The sequence below is a fragment of the Ictalurus punctatus genome, chromosome 19 (genome assembly GCF_001660625.3).
Source record: "Ictalurus punctatus breed USDA103 chromosome 19, Coco_2.0, whole genome shotgun sequence".
Taxonomy (NCBI): domain Eukaryota; kingdom Metazoa; phylum Chordata; class Actinopteri; order Siluriformes; family Ictaluridae; genus Ictalurus; species Ictalurus punctatus.
Genome location: NC_030434.2, coordinates 12,685,938 through 12,705,666, shown reverse-complemented (window position 1 = coordinate 12,705,666; position 19,729 = coordinate 12,685,938). Strand labels below are relative to the sequence as shown.

Genomic DNA, 19,729 nt, shown 5'->3' with positions numbered 1-19,729 from the left:
ACATATACAACAATGTTTAGTAATACAAGTGACAGATTATGTACCTTAAAATCATTTTTTATTAAACATCCTTAATGAAGTCTTTAAAAGAACATGTGCTTTTTAAAATGAATCATTTTAACAAGTGCATGTTCTTTTAATGACCTAATTAAGGTTGTAATGCTTAATTAGTATGTAAAAATGTTCTGCCAACTGTTGTTGTAGAACGGTGCTTGATCTCATACTGTTTTGGGTCTTGACTCTTGGGCTTGTCTGTGGACGTCTGACTCCTTTCCTGATTTGTCCTGCGTGTCAGAGGTGAGCGTTCTGCTGATGTCTTCTCCATCATCGTGGGAGACCTGACACCAGATCTGTGTGGTACAAATAACAAACTGAAAAACCACTATAGACCAATAAATACTGTATACGTTAAATGCACAAGAATAGCACAAGCTTTAATATTAGGCCTGAATAGAGCACTTGACTTGTTAAACCTCGTTCATTTTCTCTTATATGAAACACAATAAAATCCAGTGCAAAAGACGTACAAAAGACTTGTTCTGGATGACAAATTTGTGGCCAGGTCTCTGTCTACTGAAGAAGACACTAGGGCAGCAATGCCCTCTGAGCTTTCAGAAATGGATAAAAGAGGAGCTGAGAAATCGTCCACAGGGGCATCAGGGTCGGCGCTGTTGGCATACAGCAGCTCCATTTGGGTGGTGGTTCTTCTTCGAGCCTGGGGAGGAATTCGTATAAAACTTGAGAACTCATATCTATTGGTAGTAAGTCAAGATGACACACTGTGTAATGCTTTAGACATGGCATTAATAAGCAGTGATAAGTGAGACAATGTCTTCAACATTAGAACAAGTTCTGTTGCCTATGAGAGGTTTCAAATAACCTTCATAATCATTTCACTGTTCCCAAACACAGATGATACTTTACAGACCTTGGATACCATATTTTAATCAAAAGATATTATAAAATGACTGAGAATTGCACACTTTACAGACTGAAAACTCAAGAACACACACTCACACAAAAAGACCAAAGATCACATACTAATGACCGAGGGTGATATGGTACCCAGGTCGCAACTTGCTGCAGAACTGAACTCAACACCAAACTTATCAAAAACATCAAAAACATGTACAGTATATTCCTGTTACAAACTGATGCCAATGGCAAACCATTCTGGTCTCATTTTAGCAGCTGTGATGCAGCAAAGTTTTGGTATTTTCAAATTATTCAAAATTTTCAAATGAACTGTTCACGTTATAGACTGTTCTATATAGAGCTGTACACAGAGAAGCAGAAAGAGAGGCTTTGGGCTGAATTTGGACAGTACCAGTTCCAGCTCGGGTGATGTTCTTTTATTTCATCAATAAAAATGTTCAGTTCATTACACTGGATTGAATATAGGCAATGATGTATTAAATTAGCTATAGGTAATGATGTATTAAACTATCCAATGAATGTGATCTGTCCTCTGAGAACTGAGACAATGCTACAAAGCAGTATTACACCCAATTAGTGCACTATATGGCAGGAAGGCAGAAACACCTTAAACCATACAGACTAGAGCTGACCAGCACTGATTCTTTAATGTAAATCGTGATTATAATCATACAGTCACAGTAAACATTTCTCTGGTTAAGAAACCTTCTAATATTAAGCTTTCACAGACAGCCATTGTCATGTCTTGAGATGGCACAAAACATGAGCAATAGTTATGAACTGAACTCCTAACTCCAATATATGTTTGATGTACTGTGTGGCGCCATACCTTACTCCTGGGTTTGGACTCTGCACACAACTTCATCAAGTCTGAGGCCAAAGATCTGGAACAGACAAATCAAATCCCCACTGAGAGGTTTATTAATGAATGGCATAAGGCACAGTGAGCAGATCGATTGGAAGCTGATTGCTAGTACTGGTCATCAGTCATGACTCATTAAAATGTGCAGATGATAGAGATGCATGCTGCAGTGAATAAGCAGATGATCAATGGCTCTTACGGTAGAATGGTAGTGTTTGACACCGATTGATCATTTATAGCATTTGTTTATGATTAGTCCATGATTTATTGTGTTGGTTTGTATTCATGGTGTGTTACCTGCCCTCAGTAGCTGGACTCCGGTCAGATTCATCACTGCTGCTCTCCTCACCATTTTCTGAATGAGCACAGAATATACAGGCCATGACACAGTTAGCCCAAACACATCCTCATGTATGCACACATTGGCCCACATAGCATTAATTGGTGCATTTTTGAGAATATCCTATTACCATACAATAGCTGGGTCTCAATAACTACCAACTCAGGGATGAAAGCTAATGTGTGGCGGTCTGGGGAAACCTGCCGGATGTCCCTAAAGCTGAATTCTGCTAAATTGATGGCAACTGGGTTTTGACCCAATTTGAGATTTTCTGCCAGTAATATACTTTGAGCACTCTATTTTAAGAAAACCTATAGATATTTTACCAAAATACTCTCTGTATGCAAAGATCATAATGGGTAAGGAGCCAGCTTAACAAATGCTGGTGTGGACGATGCTGCGGACGAACCTGTGATAACTCATTGTTGACCATTTCTGAAAAAGGCCAGTAATGTTTTTCCAGAAGTAGTTTTTACTTTATAAAATGTAGAGGTAGGTGGAGCATCTTGAACTGGAATTGGAATAAAACCTTTCAATGCAAAATTCTCCCTTTTGACTTTTGAGTATTGAGAATTTACAATGCTAGAACTACTATTTGAGACAAAGCCTGCATCTTTTCAAACTGCTTCCCATGCACATCTTAGGTAAGCTGAAGTCAATTGAAGGAGAACACTAACTAAAATCAACAAGAAGAAAAAGGGACCATCCTTCCCAATTTGAGGATAGGGCTAGTTATATTCTATCTATATTCTAACTGTCCATGGATAGCTGTGACATATTTAAGACCGATATTGACAATGAAGCTTAGTTGCATGAGTCAGGATTCCAGCTGGTGCATTTATGAGGTTTGTTATTTTGGGGTAAACATATGGAAAGTTTGAGCAAAACCAAGTTCAAATCCTGCATACATTAAAAGAATTGTTGATAACAGATGTATACAGTTTTACACTTACCTCAAGCCAAGATATGTTTGGAGCTACTTTCTTCACCTGTTATTTGACCCCAGTTTTAACCCCAGTGTAAAACTAAAAACAGCAAACACCAGTCACATCTTGACTGATTGCCTACATTTGGTGGAAGGTAAAAAAGTGTCTATTTTCTAAAATTAATTCCCCCTCTAACGGTGGCTTGGTAGGTAGCATGTTTGCTTTGCATCTCCCTGGTTTGGGGTTTGAATCTCGCCTCTGCCCTGTGTGTGCTAAGTTTGCAAGTTTTCTCCATGCTTCAGGGGGTTTCCTCCAGGTACTCCAGTGTCCTCCCCCCAGTCCAAAAACATGTCCTGTAGGTTGATTCGCACACTACTGACAATTTGGAAATGCTAATGTGTATGTGATTGGATGGCACCCCGTCCAGAGTGCCACCCGCCTTGTACCCACCGTTCCCTGGGATAGGCTCCAGGCTCCCCCACGACCCTGTGTAGGATAAGCGGTATATAAAATGGATGGAAGGATGGATGGATGAAATTCCCCCACTTACAGTATGTTTGGGTGGAGGGGTTGGTATTTGCTGAATTTATTACTTTAATGAGGTTAGCTGCTTTGAGACTGAGTGTTAGCAGAATGTTCAGTTTGAAAGAAAGCAAAGGACATAGAAAGACCATCTAAGTGCTGCATTTATATACATAACACTGAGTCATTGGTAAAGACAGTGGCAGTGAATCTGAATTCAAAATCACTTTGGGGTAACAGTGTCAGCTCATAACATACAGTTGCAATCAAAACTATTCAACCCCCCATTGCAAATAAGGTTGTTTTTTTTTTGGTCAAAATTTACAGACTTTCAGCTGTTTGCAATGAACAAATTAAACAAAAGCAATTGAAATAGTTCAACACAACAAATTCTGCGGTTTCCCCAAATTCAACTGAAAATACAACTCAATGATTTCTCCAGTTTCAAAATTATTCAACTCCCTGAATAGAATCCCTCACAACAGCACAAATATGCAAAACAGGTGTTGTCTCAAGCACACCCGATGCAACTAATCAAGGGCTTCATTAGCTACACCAGGTGTGCTTGAGCTGGAACACATGAAATACCTGAACTGGTTAGGGTCAGAAAATACATGGAATACCTGGATGGGGCAGAAAAAGGAAGCTATTAACGGATGCCACCAGATTTGTGAGAAGGCAGGTTGTGATAAACCTTCGAGTGACTGCAAAAGACCTGCAGCAAGACCTGGTGACAACAGGCACTGAGGTTTCAGTGAGCACAGTAAGGCACGTACTAAACACAGAAGGTTTCCATGCCAGAACTCCAAGACGTTCACCACTACTGACCCAAAAGCACAAGAAAATTCGCTCAAAATCATATAAATAAGTCACAGAAGTTTTGGGATCCTGTTCTTTGGAGCTATGAAACAAAACTGGAACTTTTCAGCACGATGGATCAGCGGTACGTCCGGAGGAAGAAGAATGAAGAAAGAACACTCTGTCCACAGTCAATCATGGTGGTGGCTCGGTGATGCTCTGGGGCTGCTTTGTATCCTCTGGCACTGGAAACCTGCAGCGTGTGGAAGGCAAGATGGATTCAGTGAAGTATCAGAAGTATCCTATGAGAAAACCTCATGCCGTCTGTAAGGAAGCTGAAGCTTGGGCGTCATTGTTCATTCCAACAGGACAATGATCCCAAGCATACCTCAAATTCCACCAAGGCTTGGTTGCAGAAGAAGTCCTGGAGGATTCTACAGGGCCGTCACAGTCACCTGACTGGAACCTCATAAAAAAATCTCTGGTGGGATTTGAAGAAGCCAGTTGCAGCATGCAAACCCAACAATATTACTGAACTGGAGGCCGTTGCTCATGAGGAATGGGATAAGATTCCTCAGCAACACTGCCAGAAGCTATGCATCTCATTTGCAGAAGATCATAACAGCAAAAGGGTGCTCTACTAAGTACTAAAGATGCTTGCCATGAAGGGGTTAAATCATTTTGAAACTGGAGAAATCATATTAAGTTGCATTTTCAGTTGAATTTGGGGAAACCATTTGAAGCATGCGTCGTGTTTTCAACTATTTCAGTTGCTTTTTGTTTGAAGCGTTCATTATAAACAGCAATAAAACCTGATTTTCAATGGGGGTTGAATAATTTTGATAGCAAGTATAAGGGTGCAGATTCAGGTAGTCAAGCCAAGAGAAGCCAGTAACCGTAAAGTTGTTAGAAAGTCACTAAAACATCTACTACACTATGTCCTGTATTGAGTCTCTGAGGGCAAGCATTCTAACCACTGAAAAGAGCTCAGTTGCAAGCACAAGGCAGAAACTATAGCACTTGGACACCCACTAAATCCCAACCATTACCATACTAATAAAGAGCAGAAACTCAGAGCCCCTATAATGTGTTTAGCTGGTTTAAATGGTCTAAAAGGTAAAAATGTGAGGTTTTGGGGAAAGGTAGACTCCATGCACATTAGTACTTTTACAGTTTCTGGTTAGATTGACGGAGATGCATGTACTCACATACAGTTTTGGGGGCTTACTTACCATCTGCTGTGTTACCTAGCTCTGTTTGGGTTTGGGTGAGAAAAAGATAAAAGTAAATCAAGATCAAACTCAAAAAGGGCAGGCTGGAGTGTAGAGTATGAGAGCCATGCTAGGTGCTGGGTGAGGTAAATGCATGAATGAGTGAGAGTGTGTGTGTGTGTGTATGTGTGTGTGTGTGTGTGTGTGTGTGTGTGTGTGTGTGGAGGTGACTTGCACCTTGCAGAGCGTTCCCCAGTAGAGCGTCCAGCTCCGGGTTGAGCTCAGCTTTCTCCTTCAGCATGTGGAAGAGAAGTTGGTTCTGCGTGGCACTGTTGATCTCTGTTTGCTTCAGCCGGCCCTCCATTACTTTGATCTGAGACTCTTTCTGTGCTGCCTGCAGGCCCTGGGGGTGGAAAATGCACTCTCAGTACACATGTGTACACTCTGCCTTTTTTTAAGACACATTTTCCCCCTGAAGCAAATGGCTAATTCCATAAATATTGGCACCCTCAGTAAACCAAAAAAATGTTTCTATCAACATATCTGCATACTATCATTCAACGGCAACATTTATACCTACAGTCTGGTCTAAAATCGAGGTAAAATAAATGACAAGGCCTTGGGAGTTGTCCACATTAGCAACAATCACAATTCCCAAACATGAGAGTGTGTTTTTGAATTAGTATGTTTGTGTGTCTTCTATACCTTATTGATGGCCAAAGAGAGGAAGTGGTCAAGTAGGAAGCGGGCCTCTGATAGAGTGCAGGAGCTGATCACAGCAGCGACATCCACTGTGTCACCCTCCTCCTATAGAACATATATGACACACATATACAAATGTCTACTCATGCCTTAAGCTCCCATACATTATACAGTGACTATTTTGGTAGCCTAGTCTTAGACTTAAACGTTTTAAAAAAAAATTATGCAAAGAAGGTACGATTTGGTCCAAAGCTATAAAGTCAATAAATAAGATTATGCAGATGTTCGCTAATACAACAGCTGACTGACTATAATTATATTTATAACATGATTATAACTGTGTGTACCTTAGCTTCTTCCATTTGCATGATGTTGGCTTGGCATTCAGCAATGCTGTCATTGATGTAGTCAATGTTGGCTGTGAGAGACTCCATCTCCTCATTGAGAGACTGGATGGTCCTGTCTGTGTCAGTGCCCTCTGCTACAGTCTTATCCCTTTTCTTAAACACCTTCTCTTTGCGCTTGGTCAGCTCTTCCCGTTGCTGGAACAAACACACAATCAGTTTAAAGAATAACACAATTTCAGGTCCCCCCCCAACAGTTTGTCATATGAGGATTCTTGAACTGTAGCACAATGACTAAGCAGTCTATTGTAGCGGTCACCTTGAGGAGACGGTTCATATCTGACTCCATGTTGGAGATGGTCATCCTTTGCATGATGATGTCACTGACACGGCGATCCAACGACTGCCATTTGGCCCGTGCTGTTTTGGTTGAGGAAACCGCCCCTGACCGCATTTGGTATTTCCTGTAACAGAGGAATTATGTAATAGTAAGTTCCAGTCATTTTAACCTGAAAGAAACACAATGAAAAATGACAGAAATGCCTGGGGTTTGTAAATTGATCCAAAAAAGGACGTTCAATTCCCTCCATCTCTTATTTACTCTCCCCTGTACACACACACACACACACACACACACAAGCCTTCCATCAAGAGAAACCCCAAGCATGAGAAAGACCTTTGTGGGTCTGAGATGAAGATAAGATACAGGTGGGTAACATATTAAAAGAATAAGCAACAAAATGAGTCTTAAAAAGGTGCTTGGTCAGAAGAAGCCTCCAGAACAGCTTCAATGCACCTTGGAATAGATCCTATACATCTCTGAAACTGTAGAGGACGCATGAAGACCATTCTTCAAGAAATATATTCCCTCAATCTGTGTTTTGATGATGGTGATGGAGTGCGCAATCTAACATCACTCCAAAATCTCCCATAAGTTTTCAATTGGATTTAAATGTCATTCAAGTCAAGGCCTATGGTTTACATAATTTTCATACTCCGAGTCCTCATGCTCTGTGGATTGGGGCGTGGTCATCCTAGAAGAAACCACTGCAGTCAGGGTAGAAATGTTTGATCACAGGATAATGGTGTGCAGTAAGAAGAACTTTGTATTGATTTGTAGTGACTATATCCTCTACGAGAACAAGTGGACCCAAACCATGCCAGCAAAATGCTACAGCATAACAGAGCCAACTGGGCTAATGATTTAACAGGGGAGTTAAAAGTATTATACCAAATACACTTTTGAATCCCGTATTAGAAAGGAGAAAAAGTGGAGAGACTGAATGCTGGTGGACAGTGTGGACAGCACCTTGTTCCGTTAGGTGCACTACTCCCAGCAGTTTGCGTTCGGGTGGGTCCGAAACGTGCAGCAGGCTCGTGTAAAGGCTCAGGCAAGCTGATCTTCCGGTTTACCTTTCCTGAGGCGGGTCGAACCTGCTTCCTCAGAGCAGTCACCTATAGTACACACAGCAAAACAATGAATGATGACGTGTGGTGAAATATTGCAATGTATTATACAGCAGTGCTGAATTCCTGAATCTGATTGGTCAGAAGGTGTTGGTTAATTTGATATAACCAACCAATATGCCGGAGGCATATCTCCCTGCAGTTCTCGCCTGGTTTCCAGGGATGAGCCTGGCCAGTACCTTGATGGGAGACCTCCTAGGGAAAACTACTGCAAGGTTGCTGCTGGAAGTGGTATTAGTGAGGCCAGCAGGGGGCGCTCACCCTGTGGTCTGTGTGGGACCTAATGCCCAAGTATAGCGACGGGGACACTACACTGTAAAACAGCACCGTGTTTCGGATGAGACGTTAAACCGAGGTCCTGACTCTCTGTGGTCACTACAAATCCCAGGGCACTAATTGTAAAAGAGTAGGGGTATATCCCTGGTGTCCTGGCGCAATTCCCCCGTTGGCCCTTCTCCATCATTGCCCACTAATAATCCCCATCTCTGAATTGGCTACATCACTGTCCTCTCCACTAATAGCTGGGGCGTTGTGGGTGTTCTGGCACACTATGGCTGCCATCGCATCATCCAGGTGGACGCTACACACTAGTGGTGGTTCAGGAGATTTTGGAAAGAGTCTCCAGTGTAGGCTCATTATAACATGCAGAGGTAAAGTAAATATTATTCCTCACATATGCATTCATCATGACTTATCGCACAGTACTTCAACTGACCTATATGACTGAAAACCTTCAGAGACGTTGTTGCACTTCAGTACGGTTAATACTATATTTCAAATTTGCAGTGATCTCCACAACTCTATTATAAACCACTGCTATGTCTTGGCTAATCAACTATATTTGAGATGAAAATTGCACAACTTTCGATTTTCATTAAACTATTTTCTGCTCCTCTGTTTTTTTTGTTTTTTTTTTATCATTTCCCTCACCTCTTCTGTTCTCCTGCGCAGGATGAGCTCCTGTTGTCTCTTCTGAGCCTCCAGCTGCCGTAGCAGGTGCTGTACAAGAGAACAGAAATGAAGACAAGATATTCATCTTGAGACCGTACATTTACAAGACTTTGCAAGTTTTTTTTTTAAGCTCTCGTTCTGCGCTTGTATGAAGTGAGAGCAGAGTCTTTATACCTCCTGTCTCCGCTGGTCCTTCTTGAGCGTTGCGATCTCCCGGTTGCGGCGGGTTTCTGAGACACGGCTCCTCTCCTGCTGCTCCTTCATTTGCTTCATCAGCCCAACCTGAGCATGACATTATTAACATGATGCTAAAACACTGCTTAATTCTGAACCCTACTGAAGTATTACTGACTCAATCAGTGTCTTTCACATTCGGCATGTACTTTAGACGTGCACTTTTTATTGACGTTAAACAGACTAAATTAGCTTAGACTGACCACATTTGGGGGAATTTGCAATTGGTTTTTGTTTTGTTATTTCTACACATTAAACCGCATACATGTATACATACCTTCGTCTTCTTCATCTCAGAGACCTCCTGTTGGAGCTTCTTGAGCTGTTTCTCGTACTGTGACTGGTTCTTTAGCAGGCGTGCGTGCTCCTTCTGAGCCGAATGCAGTTTCTGCAGCTCCTTATTCATTGAGCTCAGCTTTCTCTCGTACTCCGCCTTGATCTTCTTCGCCTTCTCCTCCGTGCCCGACTCCACCGAGCCTGCAGGAACATGCCATCTTCAATATAACACTCAAGCGGTGGTACATTCACAGATTCTAATGAGGCTATTGATGAATTAATACCAGCAAACAGATCAAGCAGAGCAGGTAGTAATTAGCACGTAATTAGCAAGCTAGAAATAAATGCCAACTGATGTTTCATTTTTAGTAGTCATGCAGAACTGTGTAAAAAATAAAATAATAAATCTAAAAATATAATTGTTTTCTGTTCACTCTGCGTTGCTTTGTCTATTATAAAACCACTCTAATAAATATGGATGAATGTGTAATTATGGATGAATATGTAAATGTGAATAAATATGCAACACTGAATTCACTAAAGGAATTTTATTGTGCACAGATGCACGCAGCCAGAAGAAATGAAATTACCCCTTGGCATATTATTTGATTTAGCAGAAGAAAAAGACTGACTTTGTATTTGTATCTGGCATGTAATAACAAGCCCCATGTCGCCATATGGGAAGATAGATTAAATTTCAGAGTTTCTGTGCCTGTGGTTTCAAGCAAAGCGATCTGTGGCTTTGCCTGTCTGAAAATAAGAACAGCAACACTGATAACAATGTTGCCTGGATTGCGTTGCTATGCCTCAGTAATAAAATATAAAAACGTTTGTAATTTGATTGTAAATAATCATAATCAGGTGTTGTGGACAGAGTGGCGTACCCATGCCGTGCAGCACCCGGTCTCTCTCCAGTTGCGTGTCTCGGATCTTGTTCTGCAGCATCGTGAGTTTCTGCTCGTACTGCTGTTTCAGTGTGTGTAGACGCCGCTGACTGTTCTCCAGTTCATCGATCAGCTTCTGTTTAATTGCGATCTCACAAGTAATGTTGGCCAGATCTTCTTGGACGCTGTCTGTGAACAATCACACACCATATAATCCATGCTTGGAAAACAGGCACTTCACTGATCAACAGATGTTTTCCAACAGCGCAGGTTAACTGACTTTTTGGTTCAATAAGGACTAAAACACAATGATTAAAAGGAAAAATAGTCAACAACAGGGTGGTGTGATGCAGTCCTTTACCATTCTATTCTACTAAAGAGAGACAAATCATGCTTTTCATTCAATTATGTTGTGGAAACTCGATAACAAACTACACCAACTACGTTTGGTTTTGAGTAAAAAGAAAATTCTAAACTATTTCCTTGGCCAAACTTTGCCTTTAGGGAGATTTGCTTCTAGGAAAATGTGTATGTTTTTACCTTTCTCATCCAGCTCTGAGTCTGACTCATCCGAGCTCTCGTCTGCCTCCATCTCATCCTCCTCTTCCTCTCCCTCACAGTCATCTCCTTCCTCATGATCGCTTCCTTCCTATACAATCAGTCAAAAGTGGCAAAAGTGGCAAATCAAATTAACTTTAGAGATCTTGCAATCATGTGATGCTTAAAGTAATGCAGTCATGCTGCTTCACAAAATGAATATAAATGTATATCAATAGCAAAGATAAAAATTTAAATGCCTAACCCTGTTGTGGAAAAAAACAATAGAAACCATCACAGAAATTCGAATGGTTTCCACTACAAATACCATTACAAACCATCAGATAACCATTACTGGTCCTTAAGGGTAACCACTAGACATAACATGCCACCAATAGAAGTCAATAAATTACCAGTAGAGGCCCATAGGAACCATTACAGTTTCCATTAAAACCAGTATAAATTCTGAGGGTTTCTATTGTTTTTTCAGAAGGGAAATCATTAATACTCATTAATACTAATTAAGTGTTTTTCCCCAACCTAATCCCTAGCTACTACATCTACACTGCATGAGCAACCTATTATGAAATGCATTATTTTCTTTGAATAAGAGAAACATGGTAAATAGGAATTAAACTCCAAAAAATTCTGGAGTATTTATTTAACATATGGTTTAACAGTGGAAGTGTTGAAGAAAAAAAAAAAAAAAAATCAAATCAATCAAACATACTCCCTCTGGCTCCTCAATGGTTCTGTCTGAGGACTCTTTGTCTTGGTCATTGTCAGGCCCCTCCTCTTTAATGACACTGTAAGAGACATAAATATATATGTAACTAAATGAAAAATATACATTTTTAAAACCACAAATCAAATATAACTGGCAATCATGCCCCAACTCTTCTGATTATGGAACAGCACCTGTTTTTTCAATAAATGAAGATGGTTAGTCCATAAATCACCAAAATATACAATACAGGAAATGATTAAAATGATCACTAAGCAAGTTTTAAAGTTGTTTACTGATTTTTTTTTTTTTTTTTTTTAAGTTGTTGTCAATTTCTGTTTTTAGTCTGCATTTTTGTCACAAGTTAACACACTCTAGGAAGTGAAGATCAATCATTCAGCGATTAAACAGTCAGAAACCCGTGGATTCTGAAGAGACACAAATTATATGAAGGTCATTCTGAATGTTAAAGCAATGGAAAATAAGTGAATAAGTTAATCGATAGACCAGAAGCACTCATTTAAGACTATGGATGAAAAGCAGAGTAACTGAAGTTAGAGGTGAATTAGAGTATAAGGGTGGTCTGTTTCTCCCAAGATGGCATCCACCTGCAGGTACAATATACATTCTATAAAAAGTGATGTTAAAGGGTTAGTTGCAAAGTTATGAAATCAAACCTGTCTTTGTCAGGGTCGTCGTAGGCACATTTTGCCATCTGCCGTAGTCTTCAGATGAGGAGAGTGAGTGAAGGTGAGAGAATAGACCAAGAAACACGGGTAAGTGAAAAATTTTTTGCTAGATTATCTGTTTCTGAGGTGTATGTATTATTAAGTTCACATATGCCAGATCTTTGACACTGTTTATTTTTAACCCATACATGAACTCAAAGGCATGTCCTAGAAATATTTCTATTTAGCTGCCTTAACGTGTAGTTTTAAGAAGTTTTCTCAGGTATTCCGTAAAATTTAATTAGATTAGGCAGCTAGCTAGTATTGGCATTAGCAATAAAGATTAAAAACTGAATATAGCTCAAAATCCTCTCAGAAATCCTGTCAGGTTTGCTAGCTAGCTAGTGTTAACAGTAAAGAGTATGAATCTTGACATCCTCTCAAAAATCCTGTCAGGTTAGCTAGCTAGTGGCAATTGTAAAGAGTATGAATTTTAAATTCCTTTCAGAAATCCTGTCATAATTTATGTTTTAATTTATAGTTTAATTTGTTTTAGTCAATTAGATATTCCTCAGATATCCTGTCAGGTTAGATCATGTTAGTTAGCTGGCTATAATATGTCTAAAAATCCTCTCATGAATCTGGTCAAGTTATATCATTAGCAAGCTGGCTAACAAAATTTGTTTTAACTACTTGCAGGGTTGTTATCCTTTCATTGTGTAAGAAAAAATAAAATTTTTCAAGACTTTTCTCAGACTGTTTAGTGTTTAAGTTTTCATGCTCTAGAAAAAACATTCACTGGGATGAGTGCATTAGATAATGTCTGATTCATACTTTTTTTTTTTTTTTTTTTTTGACAACAAAATGTTTGGTAAATTTGCTGAGCTAAGGCCAGTGGTTAAAGTCCACTGCCAGTGAGCAAAAAGGTCCTGTACTTAAATCCTAGGCCAGAGATCCACTTTTAAGCTTTTGAACAAGGCCCCCAAGTCTGAATTGGAGTAGATAATTTCTCATGTGTAAGACAGAAAAAAAACCCCCACATAGCTAATAAAGACATAAACATAGCTATTTATGTCCTGACAATAAGAAGCAGCTAATATTCTGCTTACAGTACATATATCCATTTGGCAGAGACCATAGCAATGTACAAGTGAGACTGTATGCAATATAACATACATGTGAGTTTATGGCCAGAGATCCACTATTAGGCATTTGGTTGGATCGAATAGTGTTGCTATGGTCTCTGTGAAATAAATAAATAAAAACAGTATATTAGTTTTGTATTGTTGTCAAGACAGGAAGTATTCAGGTTGTTAGCTACATTCATTTAGTCTAAACTTTGCAAAGATTACAATGACAACCCTGAATACACATAACCGCTTACTAGGGCTTGTCAAATGAATTCCATGGAGAAAATAATCACTGTCTGGTGTTATAATCACAGCTGTCATTCTCTGTAATGAGGCATTATAAAAGTGACTCCAGCAGGTGTGCACAGAACCTGGAGCTTAGAGGGGCAGGGCACAGAGCTAATAGGTAATTACCCAAAACACACGAAAATAACATGACTCTGAAATCCTGTCAACCTGCAGGTGTGTGAGGAGGCTCACCTTTTCTTTTTCCTCTTCTCTTTCCTCTTGAGTTTTTCCAGGTTCTTCTTGGCGATCTCGATTATGTCAGATGCCTCCTTCTCTGGGCCGAGGGGGAACGGGGTGCTTCCTCCGTATAGAGAGGAACGTGTGGCAGCACGGCTGAGGTTCTTACGCAGGCTCTCACTGACTGCCTCACTCTCTAACAGTTTGGCCCTGGACACCATAAAAATATCAACATACACACATGAAAACAGTTTCAGCTCGATACACAATGATGCCAAAAGGGGGCGGGGGCGGTGGGGGGGGGTTGTCGGTGTAATCACAGACATATAGATAGAGCCCAATACACACACACACACACACAAACACACACACACAGAGTAAAGTTTTGGACTTAAAGTACACCGAGTGATTATAAGATACTATGTACACTACCTGAGCTCCTCAATTTCTTTGATATAATTCTGGATCATGTTGCCAATTTCCTCATTTCCTTCACCTGCAAAACAGCAGAAAATCCCCCCCCCATTCATTTGAATCATTAAAAGCTAGAATGCAGTTGCTAGGATACTTACAGCAATCTCAATCTTAAAAAACACCTTTCATTACGTGACCCCATAATGTACAGTTAAGCACAAGGAATTAGGCACTTTTAAATCACATAAACGAATGCAGTGGAGTTCAGTACAACAGTTTCACGTCAAGTTTAAGCCCAAGTTATTTAAAACCAATGATTATATACCACAGCCCTGTTCAGCTCTTTAATCTGACTGAGGAGAAGGTGTTGATTAATTTACATGGACGTAAACATGGCACTCCATGTAATCCAAGTCTGATGATAAACTGATTAAAACGTGTGTTATTTAACAAAGAAAAACATAAGGTGAAGCCTTATGTAATGAGACATTTTTGGAATGTATTGGAAGTTTCCAATATCAGTGCTTTGTAACAGAGGTAAAGCTGTTTTTAAACATATTTCTCAATCACTGAAAAGTCTTCAGGACTTTTTTTTGTCCGATTGCAAAAGAAAGTGAGGAAACCACTGTTTACAGCTGCCAAACTGCAAGTGATCACAGGAACTGCCTTCTTTTTCAGATGTTTCATATCATTCAATCTAACTATAAGTAGTATGACATGTTCGTTAATAAATAAAAATATAATAAGCCACAATCAATAAACTCCAATATGTACAAAACGCTGCTGCCAGGATCCTGACTGGGACCAGGAAATACACTCATATTACTCCTGTTCTGGAGTCCTTACACTCGCTCCCGGTCAGGTTTCGTGTCGATTTTAAAATTATGATGCTGACATACAAAGCATTACATGGCTTGGCTCCTCATTACTTATCTGCTTTATTAATTCCTTACACCCCAAATCACAGGCTGCGCTCCTCACAGTGTAATTTGATAACTGTTTTTTTTGTAATTTGATAACTGGCTTTTTCTGTCCCTGCTCCTTCCCTCTGGAACTCAGACCTTTGGCATTTTTAAATCTCAACTCAAGACATACTTTTTTAAACTTGCATTTGACTGCTGATGTCTACTTTTATTATTATTCTGATTAACTTTTATAATTCTTTATTTTTTCTGTGTACTGCTTATTTTGTGTATAGCGCTTTGAGAAGCTGCTTTTAAAGGTGCTCTATAAAATAAAGTTTATTATAACTGCTGGCAAAATGGTACAAGAGCAATGAAATACTTCATGATTCATTGTGTTTTATTCCTTACATAATACTACTGGAAACGAAGGACAATTGATAGAAATGACATGTTTAAAATGCAAACCTTTTTTTGAATTTTTTTTTTAATGAACCTCGTATTTAACAATGAAATAATTTTGAGGTAAATTAATAGCTTTAAGGGCTTCAAAATAGGGCGGGGTGAAAATCTCGATATCATGATAATTGTTTATGCGGTACACTTTTCTGAGGTATTGTTGGTATGGTAATGTATTAAATTTATTATTTTTTTTTTTTTTTACATTTTTAATAACTACAAATTAAATGGTACTGAATGGATGCCGTTGATTTGATGTAATTGTTTTTTTTTTTTTAAATGTAATCTTCCTTGTCTTTGTAGGTATTAAAGAAAAGTATCGTCAAACTCAGTCAAACCTATTTTTATTTATTTTACTACTGTTTTGCAGACAGTTTGTTAGCTAAACTATATATCGTGATACACATTGTGCATATTAAGTATGGTATGCCCAGCCCTACTTCAAAAACATTTCAGCTGTCTTCAAAAGCATATGACACCTCTGTATGCTCTTTATGGTTGGGGTGGGTGAGGTGCGAGGTGGTATGGAAAGAGGATCTGTCTCAGGATACCTGCTTTAGCGAGGAACTGGTTGGCCTGTTCAGTCAGCAGCTGTGTTAGTCGAGCTCTCTGAGCATCGATGGTCTCCTGCATGGCCTTAACACGGATACGCAGGTTCTGGTTCTCCGTCTGTAGCATAGTGTTCTCGTGGACCATATCGTTAACACTTTCCAGGCCGTCCTCGCCTATCATGCGCTTACCCTGTCCAAACGTGCAGAACAACAGAGATATTTCTTCACTGACTGCACCAAATCATTTTCTCTATCTTTGAATCAGCTATCATTAACGACACCTAGAACAGAGTATTACAAAAACGCTCAGCTAAGACGTTATTCAGAGCTACACCTTAACAGCCCAAACCCTTCATACTATTTGCTCATGCTTTTTCTTCCCTTCTCTCTCACCGTCTTGTACTCCATGAGCTCCATCTGCAGCCGTGCGATCTCAGTCCTGAGGGCGCTGATCTGCTGGCTGGCTCGGTCCTGATTCACCATGACCTTGTTCTTGATGTTACGTGCCCGGTTAGCATACTTCAGAGTGTTCAGGGTTTCCATGAAGTCCCGGTCCGAGGGGCTGATACAGGCTATCATCACTGTCTGACTGGGGGGGTGGGGGGGGGTGGGACAGACAGACAGACAGAAAGAGAGAGATAAATATAGAGAGATAAAAAAAATATGATTGTAAATTCAGGGGGAAAAAAAGACTCATTCTCACTAAAAAGCTCTTTGAACAAAAAAGCCTCAAGAAAAAAGATGCATAAACTAATATTTAATATTTATATGATGCAGCTTACTTTCTGATTTATTTTTTTTTGCAAATAAAATCTTTGGGATAAATTTTCAGACAAACTTATACAGATGGAGGTGTCTAAGCTGTTCCACTCAGTATTAAAGCTGTGATGAAGCTGCATTAAAGGTGCATTAGGTTAGATTAGTCAAAATAAGTCAAGACTATGTTTCTAGTCATTAAGTATGTGGAGTTTAACAAAGTTTTTAATGTTTTATTTTTTTAAATCCTAGACTTAACAATAGTAAGGACTGTCATGACACCACTTTCAAATGCACTCGGTCATTCAACTGCTCGAAAGCCGATTTATAACACTACAAACATGCAGTATTTGGCTCGCCCCGATTTATGAGAATCAAGAGTCGAGGCTGAGAATGCCTGTGCTGTCCTGTCCTTCGCTTAGGCTGTCTTAGCATTCTTAGCTGCACAAGAGTTAGCTAGCATTATATCCATTTCTGCAAAGATGGTTCAGCCAAAGCACCGCCTTACCTGGCTCGCTAAGTGATAAAACAACGACTGGCAGAAGGGCCATGTAAACACAAAGAAGTGCTCCAGTCCATAACACAGTTTTTTTTCAACCACATAACATACTTGTGCTCAGGACATAGCTTAAACAATATTTAAAAAAAAATTTTTGTGAAAAAATGTTTAACATTGTTAATCCCAGATTAAAATGGCATGAACATAATCTTGATGATATAACTATGATTATTAAAAAAAAATAAAATAAAAAACAAAAAAAAAACATGGCTGGGCAATATGACAAGAATATCATTATGACACTTGAGGACAATACTATGATACACAATGTGCATCACGATATATAATTTAGCTAACAAACTGTCCGCAAAACAGTAATAGATTAAATTAAAAGCGGTAACGACTGACGATACTTTTCTTTAATGCCTACAAACAACAATTTTTTTTTAATGCGTCAAATCAACAGTGTTCTTTCAGTACCGTTTAATTTATAATGATTAAAAACATAAAAAAAAAACATATCACCAAACAAAGGATATCTCAGAAAAGTGTATCAAGTAATCATTTATCAGGATATCGATGTTATATTGATATATCGCCTAGCCCTACTGTACAATGTCCAACTGAGGAGGGGTGATAAAAAAACATTTCACTTTCACTAATCCATAGGCTAGGCATAGTTTAACAATCTTAAAATGCAGACCTGTTCCCTCCCAAAGAGTCCTGCAGGAGACGGGTGAGCTTTGAGTCACGATACGGCACGTGTGTTGAGCGCTTGCTCTTGTCTCCCAGAGCGCTGATGACGTTACCCAGAGCGAGCTGTACAAAACACACCAACGACAACAAAATAAAAACCCCAACTTATCACAGAGGTGAACTGCTGCTGTTTATGTAAAACACCACCAGATGGCGATGTACACCACAACTCTAGGAGCAGGTGACAGCCTGGAATAAAATATCCGGCTTCTCAAAAAAAAGATTCTTATCAGGACTGAACATCATCCCTGGAGAAATATGTGCGCTTTTGTTTAATAAAACAATACATGGCCCAAAACTCGTGGCTCTAAGGAATCTTTAACAGATGGTGGAGTTGTTACTTGATTTCCTTTTTTAATGAAAAATGGTATACATCAGCTTTCTTATCGTTAAAATGTAAAACACAGTTTAAACACTATACCGCCCTGAATCATACCAGTCCACAGTTGATGGAGATGCCCTCTTTAGCTCTATCCCCCGTCGCTCCTGTTCTCTTCAGACGCTCTGAGCCAGCCAAGTCCACAAAGTGAAACTTGGCGGTGAGCGTTTCAAACTCGTTCATTTCTGAGGAGCCATTGGCCAGCCTGTTGTCGGTCTCGGTGTTCTAGAGAAGGGCGGAAAAATTAAGACCCTATCAGATAAAGGAAATCGAAAAGGAGAACACAGTCCATCTATCTAGTATCTAATTATGGGGACTGACTAAAAATAGCACCGTGACATCTATACAAAAGTCCTTGTTATGAATTATGGCTAGGTAACATGACAATGCGATAGTGCTATTGTGGGAAATTACATAATATATGTTTACTGAGGATATCAACAGTACTTTCATAACATTGAACATTGGTAGATATCATTGTTACAGCAATAACTAGATCAATGAAAATCAATATAAATGTTCATACCAAATGTTTCTTTTCCCCAACCTTATCCATGTTAAATCTTTTACTGTTTAACTAAATATTGTTGTAATATTGTGTATCAGAAAAATGTCACAGAAAGTATTGATATGGTGATAGTCATATAATGCTGCCATGAATCAAATTTCCATTAGACTTCAAAATTCTTACATTTAATAGGAAAAATTTTAAAAGGGTGTATAGTGAAATGTTTAGAGGGAGAAGATGAGGTGTAGTGTGGACTCAGTGAGGAGTCCGAGGGAGAAGAAGAGGGTGAACAGTGAGGAGTCTGAGGGAGAAGAAGAGGGTGAACAGTGAGGAGTCTGAGGGAGAAGAAGAAGGAGAACAGTGAGGAGTGTGAGGGAGAAGAAGAAGGAGAACAGTGAGGAGTGTGAGGGAGAAGAAGAAGGAGAACAATGAGGAGTGTGAGGGAGAAGAAGAGGGTGAACAGTGAGGAGTGTGAGGGAGAAGAAGAAGGAGAACAATGAGGAGTGTGAGGGAGAAGAAGAGGGTGAA

At 39.5% G+C, this 19,729-nt stretch overlaps 1 protein-coding gene across 5 annotated transcripts in view; it reads right to left on the bottom strand.

Moving 5' to 3' along the window:
• Nucleotides 1-19,729, bottom strand: part of LOC108279892 (kinesin-like protein KIF21A) — a 53,229-nt gene that overhangs the window by 9,042 nt on the left and 24,458 nt on the right. For 2 of the 5 annotated variants that reach the window (XM_017494498.2, XM_053688068.1), the window contains 24 exons: nt 18,751-18,918; nt 18,262-18,377; nt 16,697-16,892; nt 16,304-16,493; nt 14,410-14,473; nt 13,993-14,187; nt 12,392-12,439; nt 11,721-11,796; nt 10,994-11,102; nt 10,454-10,642; nt 9,571-9,770; nt 9,234-9,341; nt 9,039-9,107; nt 7,951-8,096; nt 6,961-7,105; nt 6,645-6,839; nt 6,301-6,402; nt 5,833-5,998; nt 5,617-5,637; nt 3,515-3,550; nt 2,096-2,153; nt 1,766-1,820; nt 528-715; nt 225-350 (listed from right to left, as the gene is read on the bottom strand). In XM_017494498.2, coding sequence (XP_017349987.1) covers nt 225-350; nt 528-715; nt 1,766-1,820; nt 2,096-2,153; nt 3,515-3,550; nt 5,617-5,637; nt 5,833-5,998; nt 6,301-6,402; nt 6,645-6,839; nt 6,961-7,105; nt 7,951-8,096; nt 9,039-9,107; nt 9,234-9,341; nt 9,571-9,770; nt 10,454-10,642; nt 10,994-11,102; nt 11,721-11,796; nt 12,392-12,439; nt 13,993-14,187; nt 14,410-14,473; nt 16,304-16,493; nt 16,697-16,892; nt 18,262-18,377; nt 18,751-18,918 — 2,966 coding nt within the window. The remainder of the gene's footprint in view (nt 1-224; nt 351-527; nt 716-1,765; nt 1,821-2,095; nt 2,154-3,514; nt 3,551-5,616; nt 5,638-5,832; nt 5,999-6,300; nt 6,403-6,644; nt 6,840-6,960; nt 7,106-7,950; nt 8,097-9,038; nt 9,108-9,233; nt 9,342-9,570; nt 9,771-10,453; nt 10,643-10,993; nt 11,103-11,720; nt 11,797-12,391; nt 12,440-13,992; nt 14,188-14,409; nt 14,474-16,303; nt 16,494-16,696; nt 16,893-18,261; nt 18,378-18,750; nt 18,919-19,729) is intronic. The other 3 variants (XM_017494499.2, XM_017494500.2, XM_017494501.2) reach the window with 3 other exon arrangements.